This window comes from Leptonychotes weddellii, chromosome 9 (genome assembly GCF_054177405.1).
Source record: "Leptonychotes weddellii isolate Sample4059 chromosome 9, ASM5417740v2, whole genome shotgun sequence".
In the NCBI taxonomy this organism is placed as follows: Eukaryota; Metazoa; Chordata; class Mammalia; order Carnivora; family Phocidae; genus Leptonychotes; species Leptonychotes weddellii.
In genome coordinates, this window is record NC_138377.1 from 122103540 (window position 1) to 122126074 (window position 22535).

The window sequence follows — 22535 nt, forward strand, 5'->3', positions numbered from 1 at the left end:
CTCGGATGCTCCCCTAACTCAGCTTAAATTCCATAGCCCCTCATATACCTTCAGCTCCTTTGCCCTCAGGTCAATTCATCCCATTCGTTGTTTGACGATACACACTAGATCCAACTCTTCACCATTCTGTACCTAAACCTCGGTAGCTGGAGACCTTGGCTGGAGAAACACATGCAACCATGTGGAAAGTCTGCACTTTCAACACATGGCCACAAACCTCAAGTGGACCCTTCACGTAGCCAGGTAATCATCACACATCCTTGGTGTCCCACTCCTCTGTTCTAGAACAGGAGTCAGCACACTATGGCCCGTGAGCTGGACGCCTGTTTCCGTACATCAAATTTACTGGAACACGGCCATGGAAAATCGATGTATTTATTGTTTATGTCTGCTCTTGGGCTAAAAGAGCAGAGTTGAGTACTTGTGACAGAGCCTGTGATTCTAAGGCCCACAAAGCCTACCGTACGCACTCTGGCCCTTTAAGATAAAGTTCTCTGACCCTTGTCCTAGATGACAAGACTACTTCACTTTCTCCTTTCTCTTCAATCCCCTCTCTTATCCTGACTGTCAGCTGACAACTTGGCCTGCTACTTCACTGAGAAAACTGAAGCAACCACAAGAGAGCTTTCACAAACTTCCCTCACAACATCGGTCACCAGCAAATGCCCCACATGGTCTTCTCCCTCCTCCTGCTCTTACAGATGAAATCTCTCGGTTCCTGCCTGAAGCCAATCTCTGGACTTGCACACCAGATCCCCCTCCCCCCCACCTATTCAAGGACATTGCTTCAGTGGTTCTCCCCTTTCCTTACACATCAGCTTTTCATCCTATGCAAGTATGTTCCTATCAGCCCAGACAGATGTTACTTTTCCTGTCTTTTCCTGACTCCACTTCCCTGCCAGTTGCCGTTTCATTTCTCTGATCATCCTTGAAGCAAAACTTGAAAGAGTTCTCTGTATTCGTCGCCTCCAGGTTTGCCCCACTCTGTGGAAACTGTCAAACAAATCAAGCCACGTCTTCTCAGTCCCTTCCTGCCTGGCTTAGCGGAAGCACTCCCTCCTCCCTGGGACGCTTTCTGTACGGATTTGTGCTTTTCCTCTTACCTTGCTAATTCTCTTTCTTGGTCTCCTTCTCTAGTCCCTCCTCTTCTCCTTAAACTCTGAATGTCCCAGGACTCGGTGGTTTGGTTTTCTTCTCTTTGGTCTAACCTTATACCCCTGAAGATTTCATCTGCTCTTATGGCTCTGAATACCATCTGTACACCAACCAGTCCCAAACTGGTAGGTACCACAAGCCTCTTTTCAGAAATTCTGAATCTAACAGATACATCTAATTCAAAACACCCCAAACTGAGCCGATCTGCCCTGCCAAATGGCCATCCCCAGGCATTTTGGCTGAAGGTCAGTCACACCACCCCTCCAGCTGCAGCTCTGGCCCGTCATCTCTTTCCCCCCGACTGACTCTTAGCCCTGCTCAGCTACACGCGCTCCCTTTGCTATCCCTCCTATGCACGGGCATGCCCCCTACACCTGGGGGCCAAGAATGCCCATGTCCAGGGAGCTGCTCAGCTAACTCCCTTTTCAGGTGTCCCCTGCTCAGGCTGGCTGCATCTCTGTGATAAGACTTCCCTGGGCCACCGCACCTGATCCTGCAGCTTGCATCCCACCCACTACTCCTGGCTCCCACACCGCTGAGCTTCACAGACCCTTACACTGTCCGTACTCAGCCTCCCTCAGCCACAACGTAGGCCCCGCAAGGGCAGGGATCTTTTTATTTTGCTCAGTGATGCATCTCAATATCCTAGAACAGTGCCTGCCACACAGCAGGCATTCAAGTATTTGTTAAACAAGAACTGATACTGATTGGTAACGTCTGCAGGGCAGGCCGTGGGGGGTGCAAATGGCCATGAATCTGCAGACCCCGCCCTCTGCGCTGGCTAGTGCTGCAGATCTTTGTGACTGCTTATCACGCAGCATCATTACAATCATGTGAATACGTGTATGTCTGCCCCCCTCCTGTCTATGAACTGGCCCGCAACAGGCTCGTTTGTGAGTCCCCGGCACCTTGCACAGGCGTTTCAAATAATGTATCAAATGTGAAAATGCTCTGTAAACTGTAGAGTACGGAGACATTAAAACACAGAATTACCAGGAAAGGTAGAATTAAGTACCTAATGATTGAATTTAACAACTTCTCACGGTTATTTTTAGGACAGATGATAGCAAATTCATCTAGAAGCTATTGCCATTAATTCTTTATAGTTTTTAGATAACCAATTTATAGTATAATGTAATTGACCTGATTCAAACACACAGTACATCAGTTATTATAACTCTTCAGAATGAGAACTTCAAATATATATTGGGATTGAATCTAAATATTCTACCTGCCCATGTTGATCTTTTTGGATATTTACAGATTAATGATATTTCTAAAATATTCTATAGTACACACATATAACTTCAATATTTTAGATAGGTCCACGATATTTTTTTATAGGCTTCTAATTCAAAAGCTATTCCACAGAATTACTATTAAATGTTTCTATTCCAAATTACTATGGGGAGGAAGCCATCTTTCCCCGGTTCAATCCCTGAGGGCCCATTTATGGTAACCTTTGTTATCTTGTATCTTGTATCTAACTTCGCTAAATTAAAGTGTTGGCAATTTCCTGAATTACAAGGAATTTAAAACTTTCTTATTTTACCTTTGTTTTACAGCAATTATCACAAGAAACATCTGGGTATTTCTTACAAAAATCAGGATTAAATCCATTTTCACCAAAGTAAGCCAAAAGTTGTATTCTCCTGCATTCTGTTATATTTTCACAGTAATGCACCATACTATACAAATTATTGAAGTGAGTCTCTCTGGTATGATGGTTTCCATCTTTTTCCACTAAAAGAGGTAAAGAACAAAGTAAAAATACTTATTAGAGTAGGAAAACAGAAGAAAATATCACAGAAATATTTGTAATAGATTCATATAACTTTAAATATTAAATGAAATAAAATTACTAATAGCACTATAGATCAGTATGACATCATTCTATATCATGACCAACCTTGTACTTATGTTTATCCCTCAAATTTTTAGTTTTATAGGAATAAATGAGTAGCTGAAAAAAACGTTCACATCTGCATGATTCCCGATGATGAAGATCTGAATCAAATTTGCTGTATTTATCAGACAAGCATGTCCTTAGCCGGACGTCCCAAGTCAGCAGAGCAGGCAATTACAGCAGTGGGCCAGGCGCCTCCCTGGGTATCTGGGGTCCAAGTAGTTAAGCCAGTGGTCCCAAAGCCACGTGCCAAGGAGCCCTGGGGTGCTGCGGTGAACTCACGGGGGTGTTGGCAGGGTATTTTAAATTTAAGGGAAACACAGCAATATTTGAACACCACCCAAACTGCCAGTCTGAGGACATGGTGCGCTACACTCCTTCCAATGCCATCGCTGCGAAACTGAACTTTTGGCAGTTGTGATAAATACAAGTACCTCCAGAAAATCCATGTGAAACAGGAAATAAGGGTGGCAGTGTCTAATCTAATTTCAAGGTTTGAGAATCACATGCACATACTTTCCGTTTGTAAGCAACTGAGGTTACTTAAGAATGCAAATAAAATGGTTTTTTCTAGTTTATGACTATTCTTTTTTTCAAAATGTTGCTAAGCATTTAAAACTTAAATGCTTATTGAATTATTTAGACCTAACAATATAGGTTCTGTTAAAAACACAAACGGTCATGCTAAGTTTAAAAGTCTCATTTTTATTTATTTATTTTTATTTTTTTTTTAAAGATTTTATTTATTTATTTGACAGAGAGAGACACAGCAAGAGAGGGAACACAAGCAGGGGGAGTGAGAGAGGAAGAAGCAGGCTTCCCGCCGAGCAGGAAGCCTGATGTGGGGCTCGATCCCAGAACTCTGGGATCATGACCTGAGCCGAAGGCAGACGCTTAACGACTGAGCCACCCAGCCGCCCCTCGTTTTTATTTTTTTAAAAAGATTTTATTTATTTGGGCGCCTGGGTGGCTCAGTTGGTTAAGCGACTGCCTTCGGCTCAGGTCATGATCCTGGAGTCCCGGGATCAAGTCCCGCATCGAGCTCCCTGCTCGGCGGGGAGTCTGCTTCTCCCTCTGACCCTCCCGACCCTCCCCCCTCTCGTGCTCTCTCTCTCTCAGTCTCTCTCTCTCAAATAAATAAATAAAATCTTTAAAAAAAGAAAAAAAAAGATTTTATTTATTTATTTGAGAGAGAGAGAAAGAGAGAGAGCACAAGAGGGGGGAGGGTCTGAGGGAGAAGCAGGCTCCCCGCTGAGCAATGAGCCAGATGCGGGGCTCGATCCCAGGACCCTGGGATCATGACCTGAGCCGAAGGCAGATGCTTAACTGAGCCACCGAGGTGCCCTCACTGAGAATCATCGCGATAGAGCGCAAGGGGCGTGGACTTTGGGGGCTGGATAGACTTGGGCCCCATCAGGGCTCTGCCACCTACTGGCTTTACATCTGCCGTGCTCCTGTGTGAAATGAGAGTAACAGCAGTACCTGGAGGCCTGTTGTGATGAAGGGATATAATAAGCAGCTAAGACAGCGTATACAGCAGGTACCAAGCAATGTCACCTGTCAGTACTGCTACCACTGTATCCCCCCCGCCCCCCACTCCTACCACTGCTGCTGCCCATCCGTGCTCTCTTGGAGGCAAGTTACAAAACCTTAATGAAGTTCCCTCTTACCATGGGATGAACTCTACCTCAAAAGCTAGAGATTATGGGTACAAAAGATGACCCGATATTTGGCACAGTGCCTGGTAAGTGTCATATCCCATGTGTAGTATCTCTGGCAGGATCCATTCAAAAGTGGTCTCAAAATAGCAAATTTATTTAGGAAATGTATTTAACTATCACAACTTAGTAGAACAGTGGGCAAAAGGCATAATAAGATTCTAAAATATGTATTCACTTTGACCTGGCAAGTCTAAGTCTGGAAATTTATCCTATATAGACAATTGTCCAAATGCCCAAAGATACCTGCAAAAGGTGCTCAATACTAAGCCTTCGGCTTAGATCATGATCCCAGGGTCCTGGGATTGGGTCCCGCATCAGGCTCCTTGCTCAGCAAGGGAGCCTGCTTCTCCCTCTGCCTGCCGCTCCCCCTGCTTGTGCTCTCTCTCTCTCTGACAAGTATATAAAATCTTTTATTAAAAAAATAAATAGACATGGAATTCTATGTAGTTGAACTACATGTATCAGTTGGAGTCATAATTCCATCCTAGTGTGGACTGAAAACAAACTATATGTACGTAACAAAGGCATATAATATAATCCCAAGCACAAATGGCAAAATATATGCACATGGCAGGGGTAATCACCAAATACAAGATACTGCTTCTCTCTGATGGGGGAGTGGAGGGCTGAGGTAGGAGAGGGATATACGGGGGGTTTTATCTCTTATCCCGGTGGTATGTGAGGGTTCGTTATTTTTCCCATTCTACCTTTCTGCATGTTTGAAATATGTGTTACACGCAAGGACGCATGCAGAGGTTGGATCTGGAAGGATACACAGGAAGCCGACAGCTGGAGTTATTTCCTAGGCCAGGACTGTATGCAAGGCACGGTCTGGACATCTTCTGCCGTGTACATGTCTGTATACACACGTCCGTATCATTTGAGTTTTACATGACAAGCATGTAATATTTTTATAACCATTTAAAGAAAGCTGGAGCAAAAGCACCACAATGGTAGGAGCAGACTCTATCAGGAGACTGAAGAGGACAGGGGCTTAGCTTACTTAGTATGAGCCTCTTCAGTCGGGTCACATCATGATAGGTATAGAAGAGCAGGCAGTGCGATATTTCCCCGTCTCTCCCAGCTCTGCCGGACTCCTGGTAGTAGCCCTCCACAGACTTAGGGAGAGACGCGTGGATCACAAACCGCACGTCGGGTTTGTCAATCCCCATTCCGAATGCTATTGTTGCACAGATAACCTGATGGAAGAGCAAAAGACGCTTAGGCTCATAATAGACAGAAAGGAACATTTTAGTAACAGGTGCCTCTAAAAGCTCTACCCTCTATTTTACTTTAAAGCGCACTCTACATAGCAATCTAATATCTTAACTTGGTCCCATTATTTAGCATGACTAATGTGAGGTCTTACTATTGATGACCTGCAATCCTTTGAAGACCTGAGAAGGTAAAGAGGAGCTTGCGGCGGCAGGCACTTTCTTGTGTTATTTGGTATCATGGAAGGGGCCAGAATCAAGAGCCGTGACATCTCGGTGGGTGGCCACTGCCTGCTCTCTTCCATTTCTGATACGTGAGGGGCACTGTCCACACGGCCATGACATCCAGCGCCAGGGTCAGGAACGAGAGTTCCCAGGGCTTGAGCGGCCATGACATCCAGCGCCAGGGTCAGGAACGAGAGTTCCCAGGGCTTGAGCTCCCAGAGGTCACCTCTGCCGATTTCTCTGATGCTCCGGGAGCAGTGGCATATTCTCACCTGCCCCCGCGCTTACTGTCTGTGCTCCCAGTGGGAGCAGCTGATGGATCACACACCAGCTCTTCTTCCTCAACAGCTGATTTCAAAGTAAAAACTTGTGAAATTTTCATCGGAACTCACATGGGTGAAAGTCTGAGAGGTGCTTATACTAGAAAAAAAGACTGGAGACTGTGGATCTTGGCCTATGCAAATTACTTAGGACAAGCAAGGTGACAGTTAAATTTCAGGAGCTTCATAAATCCGCTTTTAGTAAAAAAAAAAAAAAATCATTTTCAAGAATGTCCATTTCCATTGCAAACGTAGGACTTATTAACCCAGACAAAAACATTACATCTCCAGGCAAGATTATATTATACAAATAAAGCTGCAAGACTTTTTTTTTTTTTAGCTCTCAAGAAAATAAATAGCAGCTGCAAGAACAGTATTTCAAAAGCAACTGAACTACCTGGCAGCCACACTGAGGCTGAGGACGTGGTCTCGGTGACTGAGCACCAGGGCGAGCAAGTGCAGGCGGTGGAGAAATGGCCAGCGAACGGGTGTGCTCGGCAGTGCTGGGGGCAGCTGCGGCCTGAGCTACAGGCCAGTCAGCCCTCCAAATTTAGGGCACTTTGATCGAAGGAAGTGTCCTTGGAAAAGAGAAAGTCTACTGGAGCCTCTAGTGGTGGAGAGCAGGTGAGAGGCGGTGCAGGGAGGTGTGGGCAGCCCGCAGCCGTCCAAGAAGCGGGGGTGCGGGTGTGGCTCCCCAGGTCGGGTGTGGCTCCCCAGGTCGGGTGGGCCTCGGCCGCGAGGCAGCGTGCGGGCTCCCAGTGAGGCAAGCCCAAAGCCAGCTCCCCCTTGAAAGCCTTTACTTCTTGTCACTGGGAAAACTGGCTTAGTCGAGCTGTTACTTCCTTATTTCTGTGCTGCTTTTGAAACTTCAGACTATAATCATCTCTTCGTGAAGAAAAACAATGAAGTTTTATTCTATCTTACAAATCTAACAAGATCAAGGTTGTCCAGTGACTGTATAATTATATCTTGACTGCGAGGATTAGTCTGAAAACAGAAACAAAAACTCACCCATTTTCTTGAACTATATTTTTGATCAAAGTGTTTTATATACATATATACAGGTATGTATGTATGTGTGCATTGGTATTGTAGAATGTTTATACTATACAAAAAGATTTAAAGAACTTGAAAAGAATTAGTTTTTCTTTTTTTCTCATCTATTTTTCTATTAATTTTCTTTTTAATTTTTTTTTAAAGATTTACTTATTTATTTGAGAGAAAGCTAGAGAGAGCAGTGGGGAGGGACAGAGGGTGAAAGAGTCTCAAGCCAACTGCACTGAATGCAGAGCCCAATGTGGGGCTCAATCCCAAGACCCCAAGATCACGACCTGAGCCGAAACCAAGAGTCAGACGCTTAACTGACTGCGCCACCCAGGTGCCTCTCAATTTTCTTTTTTATGGTTGAGATTTCACACATTTAGGTTCTATTTGTCCCTATGTTTCTCCATCATTGACATCTGAACATTTTCATATCATTATGAAATTCTTCATAAACCATTTTCAATGCCAGGAACGCACTATAATGTACCCAGTCACTCTCTCAGGACATTTAAGCTACTTACTATTAAAAATAATACTATCAGGGCGCCTGGGTGGCTCAGCTGGTTAAGCGACTGCCTTCGGCTCAGGTCATGATCCCGGAGTCCTGGGATCGAGTCCCGCATCGGGCTCCGGCTCAGTGAGAAGCCTGCTTCTCCCTCTGACCCTCTCCCCTCTCATGCTGTTTCTCTCTCTCTCTCTCATTCTCTCTCAAATAAATAAATAAATAAAATCTTAAAAAAAACATAATACTATCATACAGTCAATGATATTGTAATAACTTTGTATGGTGCTAAGTGGTTGGTACAATTACTGTGGCGAGCATTTCGTAATGTACAGTATTGTTGAATCACTATATTGTACACCTGAAAGTAATATAATACTGTATACATCAGCTATACTTCAATTAAAAAAAAAACCAAAAACCCATAAACAAACACTGATGTAAATTCCACACGTGCGTTTCGGATCTGAGGCTCCTATAACAGTCTGCCATCTTCTTTTCCAGAAAGGCTCTCAGGAACATTGCAGGAAATCGCCTCTTATAGCACCGTCCCCAACAGGTAATAAAAGTTTGCTGATACAGAGGTGAAAATGGTCTCTCACTGTTTTAAGTTTGGATTCCTTTAATAATTAGCAAAGTTGCACTTTGAAAAACAATTCTACTTAGCCTTTTGTGGCTCCTTTTCGATGTCTCTTGATAGCCTGGGATAATTTACTATTTGAGACTCATGTTTTTCTCACCAAAGTTTTGGGATGTTTTATTTGCAGAAGACATTATTTCCCTAGTTGTTTTTTATTTGCTATTGCCTTCAATTTTGTTCATTGATATAGAAGTGTTTAGTTATTTAGATTTTTAATCATTTCTAGCAATTACTTCCTTTTGAGCTCTTTTTAAGCTTGGGTTCTCTTCCAGCCAGAGTTCATACATTTAAAAATACCAATACTTCTGGGGCACCTGGGTGGCTCAGTCGTTAAGCATCTGTCTTCGGCTCAGGTCATGATCCCAAGGTCCTGGGATCGAGCCCCGTATCGGGCTCCCTGCTCAGGGGGAAGCCTGCTTCTCCCTCTCCCACTCCCCCTGCTTGTATTCCCTCTTTCACTGTCTCTATCAAATAAATAAAATCTAAAAAACAAAACAAAAAACAATACTTTTATTTACCTGTAATTAATTTTGATAAGAGGATCCAAAACGATTTCCCCCAGCAGGTAAGTGGTACCACTGGCTGGATCATCCTCCTTTCTTCATTCTTTTTCTTTAAAGATTTTATTTATTTGACAGAGAGACACAGAGAGAGAGGGAACACAAGCAGGGGGAGTGGGAGTGGGAGAGGGAGAAGCAGGCTTCCCCCTGGGCAGGGAGCCCGATGCGGGGCTCGATCCCAGGACCCTGGGATCATGACCTGAGCTGAAGGCAGACGCTTAACGACTGAGCCACCCAGCGCCCCTCCTCATTACTTTTCAATGCATCCTTGTCACATATTGTTTTTACATGTTTTCCTTTTTTTTTTTTTAAGATTTATTTATTTTTTTCGGGGTGGGGGGAGAGAGAGGGAGGGAGGGAGGATCTCAAGCAGACTCTGCCCTGAGCACGGAGCCCTATGCGGGGCTTGATCTTACGATCTAGAAACCAAGAGTTGGATGCTCAACTGACTAGCACCCAGGCACCCCGTTTTACATGTTTTCCTTCCTAATTCTGGATTTCTGTGTCACTGAACTGTCTGCAATGTACTGCAAAAACCAGTGTTCATGTGTTTTCATTTTCTTGCCAAATTCTTTCAGTTATTTTAACTTGAATATTCTTCCAGGCAAACTTTAGAAAAAGTTTATCAAAGAAAAAAAAACCTACTAGAATTTTGCTTATTCAATATACAAATTAGGGAAGACTGGCATCTGTCATTACTTGAGTGAAGATAAGCTGGTGATGCGTTTCTGGACTTGACGAATCTGAAAGTGCCTTCCTGTTGGGCCCAACAGCTGTGACAATGAGCTGGCTGTGAAATCCTTCAGTCCCAAGCTTCCCTCCTGTGATTCAAGACAGTGTGTTCCTGCTTTTGTTATTTAGTGGGACAGTCTCAGGCCTGCCTGCTTTTTGTAGAGCATCCTACCTCTGTATCTTCGTGAATATAATTTCTTTTAGCTCTTTGCAAATCAAACAAAGTGGTGAACTTTGTCTACATGTAAGTTTTCCCCCAGCGACTCTGAGATAATGCTTTTAAATTTGTTAAATATTTGTTATGTATTCATTTAGAACACATCTGACTACTTTAGCTACTTCAGCCACCTTCATTTCTTCCTTGGATACAATGATTATTCTTAGGCTGACATTTTCAAGTTATTCACTACCTGACTGATGCAGATGTCTGCACCGAGTTGAACCATTTATGTCTTGATAGTGATCCTACTTGTTTTTTTGCCTTTTGTGCATTTTCTTATCTAGATAAACTGCATTTTTATTTGTGCCTTCATCTCAGCCTGTGATCTTCTTATGGCAAAGTACTTCTAGTTCATATACGCCAGGTATTCTGACATCTTTCCAAGGACACTAGGCTAATATCCTCTAAGATTTTCTCCTGTTTTCTGTTACAAAATAATTTTGAGAGATATTTTTCCATTGAATCTTTGGGGTAATTTCTCTTTTTGTGAACTGAAAACTTCACAGGCTAAAAAAAAAAGTTATTAGTCATTTTTCTCAAATTCATCCTTGTATTTAGAAAGATCTATCCAAGGCTGGCACCTGCCATCGTACGGGATGCCTAGAGTGTTCTTAGCTTCCTCCCTCTTGATCCACTTGGGTGACAAATCTGTCATCTCAGACATCTCAACACAATTAGTTATTAGGGAAATGCAAATTAAAATCACAGTGGGATGCCACTTCACATCCCCTAGGATGGATATAGTTAAAAAAAACAAAAAAAAAGTAGTAATAATAAGAAGTCAGAGACATTGGAACCTCATACATCACTGGTAGGAATGTAAAATTCTGTAGCTGCTTTGGAAAACAGTTTGGTAGTTCCTCAAAAAGTTAAACAGAGAGTTACCATATGACTAAGCAATTCCACTCTTAGGTATCTACCCAAGAGAACTGAAAACATGTTCATACAAAAACATGTACACAGATGCTCACAGAAGCATTATTCATAATAGCCAGAAAGTGGGTGCAACTAAATGTCTACCAACTGATGAATGGGTAACAAACTAGGATATATCCATACCATGGAATATTATCTGGTGTACAAAGAGATACACAGTGTCTTAAAAACATTATGCTAAATAAAACAGTCACAAAAGAACACATACTGTATAATTTCATTTATATGAAATGTAAAGGTTGCCAAATCTATAGAGGTTGACAAATCTATAGAGACAGAACAGCAGTGGTTCCATTAGTGGTTGCCAGGGACTGGGGAGTGGATGCTAAAGGGTATGGAGTTTCTTTCGGGGATGATGAGATATTCTGGAATCAGACAGTGGTGATGTTTGCACAACCCTGTGAATATACTAAAACCCACTAACTTGTAAACTTTGAAAGGGCAAATTTTATGGCATGTAAATTACAACTGAATAAAAAAAATTTTTTTTATTTAAGAAAGAAAAAGCAACTTAAGTCTCAAAAAGATCTGTTTTTAAATTTCAGTCTTATTTTGATGTTTGCAGTCTTTAAAGTAAAAACAATTTTCATCCAGCCTGTACAAGCGTGTTCATATACTATAAAAGATTATTTCCTTTATTTGTTTATTTAAAAAAACGTTACCTGGCAGCCATCCTGATTAATCCACTTGTGCTGTACTTCATCCCTGGCAGAATCACTGAGGCCGGCGTGATAAGCAAGCGCAGCGAGACCATCTTTCTGTAAAGTGTCAGCCATGGTGTCACATTCTCGTCTGGAGAGGCAGTAGATTATCCCGGAGTCACCTGCCAAGAAACCAAAACAGTAGTGAGACATGAGAGCTTTTGACATAAATAACAACACAATTTTTGTCATGTTCTTTTTTTTTTAAGTAGGCTCCACATCCAGCGCAGAGCCCAATGCGGGGCTCGAACCCACGGCCCCGAGATCAAGCTGCAAACCAAGATCTAAGAGTGGGACGCTGAACCAGCTGAGCCACCCAGGTGCCCCCTCATTATGTTCTTAGAAATAAACAAACCACAAGCAGACCTCCATAGTCTTCTTAGAGTAGAGCGGGGTCACACAGAGTAATTTAAGCAAGGAGTTCACGTGTACGGGAAATCACAAGATGTGACCTTTTGTTCTGTCCCCCGAATGGCTCCTGGGGTGGACCTGGACGAAGCCCGGGCTCTACTTCACATGGGCGGTAACATGGGAGGGGACCCTTACACAAACGCTGTGGAAAGTGTGTAGCAGCACGTATCAGCCTTACAAATGCTTCTAGCTTTTGATTCAGTTTCCTTCTAGGAAACTAATCTAGGAAATAAAGTGGTACAAGGATTTCTACGAAAAGTTTTGTTTCTCCTTTTGAAAATTAGAAAAATTTTAATGGCCAACATTAGGAAATTAAGAAAGGACATTATGAAATAAGATATACTGAAACTTTTTACGTGATTTCTAAGTTTTAAAAAAAACCCATGAAAATGCTCAAGATATAAAACAGGTTAAGGGTAGGAAAGCTGTAGACACAGTATGCTAATGGAAAGAAAAATGCACACAACTGCTGGAAGGAAATAAACCCTGAACGGTAACGGTGACTTGTCTTGAGATAAGCTTTGCCTTTTGCTCCTTTCTTCTTGTTGCTTTCACGGTTTTTCTTCAGTGAACACGTATTATATGTACTGTTTCTAGAGTCACAAAATGAAAGTTATGAAAGAAAAAGTCCTCTCTCCTTGGCAGAGCCAAAGGTATAGACAGACAAGCTGTCTACGTTCTCTGCTTGGGAGAAGGAGGCCTGGGAGGGAGATCGTGGATGACTTCTTAGTCTATCCCTGCATCGTTTGATTTGTTCAAACAAACACATATAATAATTTTTTTAAGATTTAATTTTTTTTTTAAAGTGATCTCCAGGGCACCTGGGTGGCTCAGTCAGTTAAGTGTCTGCCTTTGGCTCGGGTCATGACCCCAGGGTCGTGGGATCAAGTCCCGCATCAGGCTCCCTGCTTAGTGCGGAGTCTGCTTCTTCCTCTCCCTCTGCCCCTCCCCCCTGCTCGTGCTCTCTAACAAATACAATCTTAAAAAAAAAAAAAAAAAGGTGATCTCTACACCCAATGTGGGGCTCGAACTCACGACCCCGAGATCAAGAGTCGCTTGCTCCTATGGAGCCAGCCAGGAGCCCTGCAAACATGTATACTAGTTTTCAAAAAATGAAACAGAGGTGGTTAACAGAAACAATTCTCTGTGGGAAAGTAGAAAAGGGGTTACATGGAAAACTACCAGGCATTTCAGGATCTCATTTTAGTTAACAGAACTCAGAGGCACTCTTGGGAGAAGGCCCTAACATAGAGATCGGTGTAATTCATACCAACAGAAGCCAAAGGAGAGACACTGAAACCGTGAATTATAACACGGCTGTGTAGGAGGGAATATTTCATATACTTTTTCTTAGGGTTTATTGTTATCAAACCAAATGCGATTTTATAATTTCCAGGATTGAGAGAGTTGCAATATTCTGTTCTATAAATAGCTAGTTAGTGCTATTATAACGAAAAAAGAAATGTTTAATATGCACATTGATATATTTTTTTTTTTTTTTAAAGATTTTTTATTTATTTATTTGAGAGAGAGAATGAGATAGAGACAGAGAGCATGAGAGGGAGGAGGGTCAGAGGGAGAAGCAAACTCCCTGCCGAGCAGGGAGCCCGATGTGGGACTCGATCCCGGGACTCCAGGATCATGACCTGAGCCGAAGGCAGTCGCTTAACCGACTGAGCCACCCAGGCGCCCACACTGATATATTCTATTGTGGTAATAAAAAGACATTTATTACTTCTGGACATAATCTGTCACATGGCTGTACTCACTTGGGTGATGCTTTCTGATCCATTCTAAGCAATCAAATGCCACCTTCTTGGGTTTTTTCGGTAACACGTAGTATTTCAGATTATGTCTGTTAAAGCTCATGCTGAACCTAGAAGTCCCAAACATAAAATTTTGTTATTGTAAGAAAATACAGTTTTAGCCACCTTCACACATTAAACACTGATTTTCCACTATGCCAACCTAATTATCAAGCCATCTCAAGCTGAATACGACCACCGGCAGCTTGCGTAACAGAACCCTGGAACGGAAGTCAGGTGAAGGGTTCGTGGACAGAACGGGGATAAGGAGCAAATGTCTATGGATGAGATGACAAGGAATCAGGAGGGCTGTAGAAGAGAATGTGTAGAAAGATAGGTGAGTCGGGAGCCCAGTCGCCAGGACGAGGTTGACAAGCAGAGCCAGCCAAAACATTATTTAAAAGATTAAGAAATCAGAGAAAACACACGTCTTTAGGCCACCGGCGTTCCCAAGTTTTGACTGTGTACGCGAAGAGCACATCATGGGTCACCGTCCTCTGCTCTGAGCCCCAAAGGGGATTTGGCTGACTCAGAGACAGACGCACTCCCCTTTCGATGGCCCTTTGCTCTTGGTGGCCCACTTCCTCCCTCCCGCTTCCTTAGGGAGCTTTTCTCCACTCTCTCCTCTCTTGTATTTCAGTCTCTTCCACGAATTCTTCCCTTTTGTCTGAGTATGTTCTATAGGACCACCAATCCTAAAAGCAACAGAAGCTCCTCTGGACCCTATATTCCACTGTGGCTGGCACCTCATCTCTTTCTTTCCCTCCAATGGCAAGTTTCTCAGAAGACACTTAGGCCCCCAACCAACTAACCGTACATCCAATTTCAATTCTCGGCACCTCCATTCTAGCTTTTGCCATTACCATTCTGCCAAAATTGTTCTATCCAGGCTTTTAAAACTAAACAGGGGCACCTGGGTGGCTCAGTCAGTGAAGTATCTGCCTTTGGCTCAGGTCATGATTTCAGGGTCCTGGGATCGAGTCCTGCATCGGGCTCCCTGCTCAGCGAGGAGCCTGCTTCTCCCTCTGCCTGCCACTCTGCCTACTTGTGCTCTCTCTCTCTCTGTCAAATAAATAAATAAATAAATAAATAAAATCTTTATTAAAAAAAAAGAAACCTAAAGAAAGGTGAGGGGATTGTTACAGGGTCCTTGGCCCTGCAGGGACCCCCCACTACCCCAGGTCCCAACATCTCCACAGGAAGGAGAGGTAACACTGCAGAACAGTTAAGGTTAGAGCATAAAGACATGTCAGTGCCCATGTGGATGGAAGAAAAGAAAGAGACCGTAACTGTAATAACCCACGGTTAAGGAGGATGCCTACGTACAGGGGGGTGGGGCTCAGAGAGAAGGAAGATGGGGAATAAAACCACTGGCTTTCTGTCTTTGTACCTGAATCCAAGCTGGTCGGGTCCAGGTTTTGTTGCCAGTGGTAGGGTAAGCTCGTCTGGTTTGAGGACAGAAGAATGGCTTGTATGCGGAGGGCAGCGTGTGCGTGAAGGGACTGCTACGCAGGCAAGAAGGCCACGCAGCAGGGAGTGGTCACCTTCCTGCTGCATGCGGCATGTGCATGGGTCTTTGTGCAGACCTCATTCTCTCTGACCTCTCTGTCACTCTGCACAGAAACCCCCTACGGGCACGGACGAGTTCACAGTCCATGGACGTGCCCCCCTTGCTCCTTTAATTTGTCTCCTTGTCTTCTTCCTTTGCTTACTCCTTAAGTGGGGACCACTCCCCAGCATCTGGCTCCTTCTCTTCTCCCCGTCATCTTCTTTGGGGACCCCACTTGCCGCTTTAAGCAGCACCCAAGTGTCGTCCCCACATGCCCCAACTTCCGTCCCCCGCTCAGACCTTAGAGTTCTAAACCACAGTCCAACTTCTTTTTAAATCAGTGGTCTGAAACTGGGGTACGCGTCCCCCAAGGGTTCACAAAGACTTTCTAAAGGTACATAAGCAAAGACAACTGTAAAGGAATCAATTTGCAGATCCTCCATTTTCACATGTATTTTCTCCCAGAAGACTGATCTGAGGGTGCTCCTGCAGTCCCGACATCCTGCTTGTCACCCCTGCCCCGCCTCTCCCTTTTACAACTGTCCCCTCACTTTCTAAAAACAAACAAACAAACCCCACTTTTCACCCATTCTGAACCTCACAACCGAGCACTGGTCTGGCAGTAAAAACCTCCAGGACACCACACGGAACAAACTGAATATAGTTATGGGTGCAGCTGAAACTTTATCTTTTCTTTTTTTTAAGGCGGGGGAAGCGCCTGGATGGCTCAGTTGGCTAAGCGTCCAACTCTTGATTTTGGCTGAGGTTACAATCTCAGGGTCGTGGGATCGAGCCCTACATTGGGCTCTGTGTTCAGCGCGGAATCTGCTTGTCCCTCTCCCTCTGCTCTTCACCGCACCCCCCCCCACGTTATCTATCTCATAAATAAATAAATAAATAATCTCTGAAAAGAGAGTGTGCATGCATAAGCAGGGGTGGAGAGGTGGGGGAGATAGAGAGAGAATCTTAATCAGGCTCCATGCACAGTGTGGAGCCCGACGCTGGGCTCGATCCCACGACCCTGAGATCATGACCTGAGCTGAAATCAAGAGTCCAATGCTCAACCAACTGAGCCACCCAGGTGCCCCTGAAACTTTCTTTAATCAAAGTACCAGAAACCCTTGGTAGGGCTTCTTGTCTTGTAAGGGTTTTACAAATTTCTGCTGGGAGTAAAGTGTGACACGAGGAATGAAGTACGCTGGCCCTTGCTGGGATATTCTGATTTCAGATACATCGAGAGCAAAGTGGTGGGAGTGGAGATGATTTTCACCTTACGATGTTGCTTCTTGCATAGCTGGCTATTGTCACAGGATATCTTGCTCTAAGAGTCTTGTGAGATGTCTGTTAACCAATCCTTTGAAACCATCCCTCTTTTGCTATTTATATGCACCAAACACTGAGAGCTCTTTTCTAGGGCTGGAAATGGCAGAGGAACGTGTAGCGGGCTGTGGCAAGAAAAAGCAGTAGGTAAAGGACTGATCCGTCGATGGACTACTTCGATCGATTGTTCTCAGTCAATTATTTACAATCACTGTTGCAGCAAAGAAAACCACAGTCCTGACAGAATGATGGCATAAAAAGAACTGCTCAGGTATACAAATGATGTAGATGGTCTTTAAAATCATTTGAGTTGCTTTGGGCTTACATTGGGAATGGTGCGTGAGTCTCCCTACCCACACAAATGCTGAAATGCCTACAGACAAGAATGGCCTTGTTACCTTTCCCTACATTTTACACTATGCTTTAATTTCAGAACAATGTTTTATGTATTTTTTTAAAAAAAGGTCTGGGTCAAAAAAGAGACAATATCAAGTGCAGGGGGCATGAGAACTCTGCTGGTAGGAATGGGAAACGGTGCAGCTCCTTTGGAAAACAGCCTGGCAGTTCTGCAGAAGGTGAAAAAGAGAGTCACCCTACAAATGTGCACTTCACTCCTGCGTGCGTGCTCACGAGAAAGGAAGACAGGGGTCCACACAAACACCTGTGTGTGAACATATATTTTAGCATTAGTCATAAGAGCCAAAAATGGAGACAACCCCAATATTCACCAATAAATAAAATGGGCCACACCCATACGATGGACTACTATTCAGCAATAAACTTTGAAAACATCATGTTAAGAAGCCAGTTAGAGAAGACCACGGATCGGGTGATTTCATTTGTATGAGATATCCAAAACAGGCAGATCTAGAAACAGAAGGTGGATTAGAGGTTGCCGTGGGCCGGCGGGGGTGTGGGGGAGGGGCAGTGACGACTACCGGACATGGGTGTTTTTGCAGGGTGAGGAAGACGTTCTAAAATTGATTGTGGTAAAACTCACTAAAACCCATCAAATTGTACACTTTAAATAGGTGAATTGTATGGTATGTGGATTACATTTCAATAAAGCGGTTATCAAAAACTGGCACATAATCTGAAAAAAAAATTTTTTTTTTAAAGATTTTATTTATTTATTTGACAGAGAGACACAGTGAGAGAGGGGGGAGTGGGAGAGGGAGAAGCAGGCCTCCCGCTGAGCAGGGAGCCTGATGCAGGGCTCGATCCCAGGGCCCTGGGACCATGACCTGAGCTGAAGGCAGACGCTTAATGACTGAGCCACCCAGGAGCCCCAATCTGAAAAATTTTTAATATTTGTGTCATAATTTAAAAAAACACCTTAGAAATGTTAACTTAGTCAAACAAATTACTAAAAATAATAAAATGACATGAGATTAGGAAATAAAGCTGCCGATCTCAAACTCAAAACCACAAAGCTGCAAAAGGCCCGCTGAACCCAGCACATGGGCCCCTGGCTAAAAGCAGCTTGTACACAGTTTGCTATGATGAGAACGTAAACAGATGCTTAGAGTTTGTCTTACTTGGTCTGTTGGAAAATGGGACGTCTGGAATTACCAAATATTCTAGTCAGAGAAAGGTCCCATCAACTGATGAATGTATAAATAAACCTGGAATGCCCATACAATGGAAGATTATTCAGCCTTAAGGAACCCAGTACTGATACGTGTGGGAACATGGATAAGCCTTGAGAAAACTCTGCTCAGGGAAAGCCAATGGGCACACACGAGAAGGGGAGCATGGGGAGTGACCGCTAACAAGTTCCAGGTTTCTTTTTGGGGTGATGAAAACGTTCTACGCTTAGATTTGGGGGATGGCTGCATAACTTTGTGAAAAGACAACCCCCCCCAAATGCCAACCTTTAAATGAGTGAATTTTATGATGTGTCAATTATCTCCCTCTCTCTTATTTATTTTTTTTTAAGAAGGCTCTATGCCCAATGTGGGGCTTGAACTCACCACCTGGAGATCAAGGGTCTCACATTCTACCGACTAAGCCAGCCAGGCACCCCAATTATATCTCAATAAAGATCTTATTTTTTAAAAAGCTTGAGACTCTAGACTGTGTCTTCACTAAGGGAGCACTGTATCAGCTGACATTAACCTGGTAACTATGATTAGGTCCAGGGTGTCAAACTCATGTCATTTTAAGTGACGTGTCAGGAAATGGAATCAATTTGTGCTCAGCTCTTGTTGCTTTTGAAATTGAGAGAGTTGTCATGGGGATGTGTACTAAAGAGTTTATGTGGATTGAGAAAGTCAGAATTTTCCTTTTAAATAAATGAAAGTAAGTTTAATTTAGGTGATGGGTCTCGTGATGTACATTGGCTTTGCCAACCAGGTTATATAGTAGTCATGTCCCAGTATTTGAAAAAGCTAACTGGTAGCCACAGAATTTTGGTAAAACTATTATTTAAAAGCATATCCCACAATAAAAACACCTGTCAAAAATATATTAAAAAGGTGTACTGAAACTAACAGCATTTTGATTCCCCCAACTCTTCCAAATATAATGGATACAAGATTCATTTCAGTGAAAGATGAACAAGAATATTTATTGATTGATTTATTGATTGGTGGGGGAAGGGCAGAGGGAGAGAGAATCTCAAGCAGGCTCGCAGAGCCTGATGCAGGGCTCAATCTCACAACTCTGAGATCATGACCTGAGCCAAAACCAAGACTTGGATAATTAATCAACTGAGCCACCCAGGCGCCCCAGCAACAACAATATTTAATGGTCATTAGATAAGTCTTGGTAAAATATTTTTATAGCATGTTTCCCAGAAAAAGTAAAGTGAGTAACTAATGATCTGACCTATTTTGCCAAATAGTTTATAATTCTTTGCTTTCCACAAAATTTAAAGGACTTAAGTTGTCAACTGACAGATCATTAAAAATAATTTTTGATGACAGATCATTATGTAATTTTGGCATATACATCAGAAAAAATTCAAATAATTGAGCGTTACTGCTATAATAAAATGCTTTCCATTCCCATCTACATGTTTATGTGAGCAATGGTTCTCAATGCTTACATCTATAAAAATAAGAAATATGAACTGTCTTGATTTGTCCGCAGAGGTATCAGCTAACTGAAAAGAAGTCCTATCTCATTAAATTACATTCCCAATCAAAATGTATGCTTAAAATTTGAAAAATACAGTTAAACTATTCTGATCAGTTATATATAACTAATGATTATAATAATTCAATCTGGAAGAAAATTTTGGCATGGGAAATTTAAAAACAACTTTTAATTTATATTACCTATTTTTGTTGCAGGTAAGTATGACAGAGTAAGAAACAAGACTTCATGTATAAAAACATATTACCTTAGGATAAAAACCTGTGGGGAAACTGAAAGAGAAATAGGAGTTCAAAAAGAAAAAGGAAAGATGTAAAATATCTGTTAAAGAAATTTTTGAAGAAATTTAAAGTTAAAAAATTTTAATGTGCTTTTTAAATGAGTGAAAGTAGGTACAAAATTGCTATTATGCTTATATTCTACTGGATACATTTAAAAGGGCTAGGTAACAATTTTATTTAAAAATGTTATTTACAACAGACCGTATTCTCTTTATTTAAAACTCATGCTGAAAAATATTTGGTGTCAGGTTAGAAATACACAAGTGGTACGGTTTTCCAAAATTCTTTTAGGAGGCCCATATGACCAAAGAAAGTATGAAGACTGAGGCCATGACCATCCCCACTCATCCCGTAAACACCCCCAAACCACAGATCTAAAAATCAAATTCATTACCCACCGCTCCACCCCTCTCCCCTCCTGCACGTCCAGTTATGGTCAGTGGTGCTCGTCACCCGCACCAGAAACAAGTAGAAACTTCCACGTTGTCTGCTTTTCTTATGCCATCGGCTGCCAGTCTTACGGATTCAACTGTGATTTCCCTCCACCCTGTCCCCTGAGTCCCCATCACCCCTCTCCTAGAACGCTACAGTGGGCTTCCTAGGGCCGTCTGGCCTCTGATCTCTCATTCCTCCGCTCCACCTTCTGCTCTGCTGCCACGGTGGATCATTCTACCGTAGGGTTCAGGTCAAGCCACTTCCCAAGTCAAGCTGCCCACAGGACTAAGTCCAAATACTTTATCATTGCGAAACGCAAGATCCCCAGGATCAGGCATCAAGCCACCTCCCCAGGGCCAGCCCTTCTCCATGTCTCTCCACTCATCCCATGGATTATTCTCTGTTCCTTGGAACCAACCTGTACTTTGATGCCTGAAACTTCAGCCCTGAATCCTCACTCTCCACCCGCGAAAGCGCCATTCTCACCACTTCACACCCACTAGGATGAGTATCATCAAAAAGACACACAGTAACACGTGTTGGTGCGGGGAGAAACTGCAACCCTCACACACTGTGTGCCGCAGCTGCTTGGGAAAACAACCTGCAGTTCCTTTGACCCAACAACGCCACTGCTGGACAGATGTCCCCGAGAAAGGAAAGCGCCTGTCCACGTGACAACTTAGACACAAAGGTTCATGGCACTATTCCTAATAATAACAGCCACACAATGGAAACAACTCAAATATCCAACACATGATAAATGAACGAATAAAATGTAGAGAGTACGCTTACGATGGCGTATTTTTTGTCACTGAAACAGGATGAAGTACTGACGCGCTACGACACGGATGACCCGTGGACACGTGATGCTACATGAGAGGCCAGCCACAAAAGGCCATGTTTTGTAAAATTCTATTTATATGAAATGTCCAGCTTAGGCAAAAATCTATAAAGACACAAAGTAGATTAGTGGTTGTCTAGGGCTGGGGAGATGGGGGGGATAGTGGGACCTGACGGCTAATGGGTATGGAGTTTCTTTTAAGGAGACAGAAATGTTCTAAAATTAGATAGTTGTGGAGTTGCACAACCCTGTGAATAAACTAAAAAAAAAAAACAAAAACATAGAGTTGCATACTTTAAATAGGTGAATTTTAAGGTATGTAAACTGTATCTCAACACAGCTGCTTACAAAAAAGACTACTCATTCTACAAAGCCCGCTTCCCTTATAAAACCCTATCTGACCCCTCCTCATTAACAACTAGTTGTTATTTTGGGTTATAGTCAATCTTGCCTTCCTGAGTTCCTGCAGTCATAATTTACATCTCTAATTACCACTTACTTCATTCTGCAACTTATTAAAAAGTATTTAAAGGGTTCTAAAACCAGACTGTTTGGGTTTAAGTCCTCCCTCCAGCACTCACGAAGCATATGACCTTGTTGAAGTTATTTCTCTGTGCCTCCATTTCCTCATCCCAAAGTGAGGAAAATAGGAGTACTTAACCTCGTAAGCCTTCACCTTTTGTGTAGAGAAATGAGTTAATATACATAAAATGTCAAGAACAGTGCCTGGCACATTGTATAGGCTAAATATGTAACTGTCAGCTCTTGTTATTGTTGTATTACGATATTATTGTTATATCAACTGTCTATATGTCTGTCTCCTGTTTCTCACTTTATATTTTAAGGTTCTAAGGAAAAGGAATAAAGTCTCTATTTTATTACCTATCCTTGTACTTCCCAAAGAAGAAGATCAGCACA

At 42.8% G+C, this 22535-nt stretch overlaps 1 protein-coding gene across 3 annotated transcripts in view; it reads right to left on the bottom strand.

The window, feature by feature from the left end:
- Positions 1–22535, bottom strand: part of BLM (BLM RecQ like helicase) — an 87332-nt gene that overhangs the window by 18019 nt on the left and 46778 nt on the right. For all 3 annotated transcript variants that reach the window (XM_081831712.1, XM_081831711.1, XM_081831713.1), the window contains exons 13-16: positions 14057–14163; positions 11838–11998; positions 5786–5981; positions 2708–2898 (exon numbers count right to left, since the gene is read on the bottom strand). In XM_081831712.1, coding sequence (XP_081687838.1) covers positions 2708–2898; positions 5786–5981; positions 11838–11998; positions 14057–14163 — 655 coding nt within the window. The remainder of the gene's footprint in view (positions 1–2707; positions 2899–5785; positions 5982–11837; positions 11999–14056; positions 14164–22535) is intronic.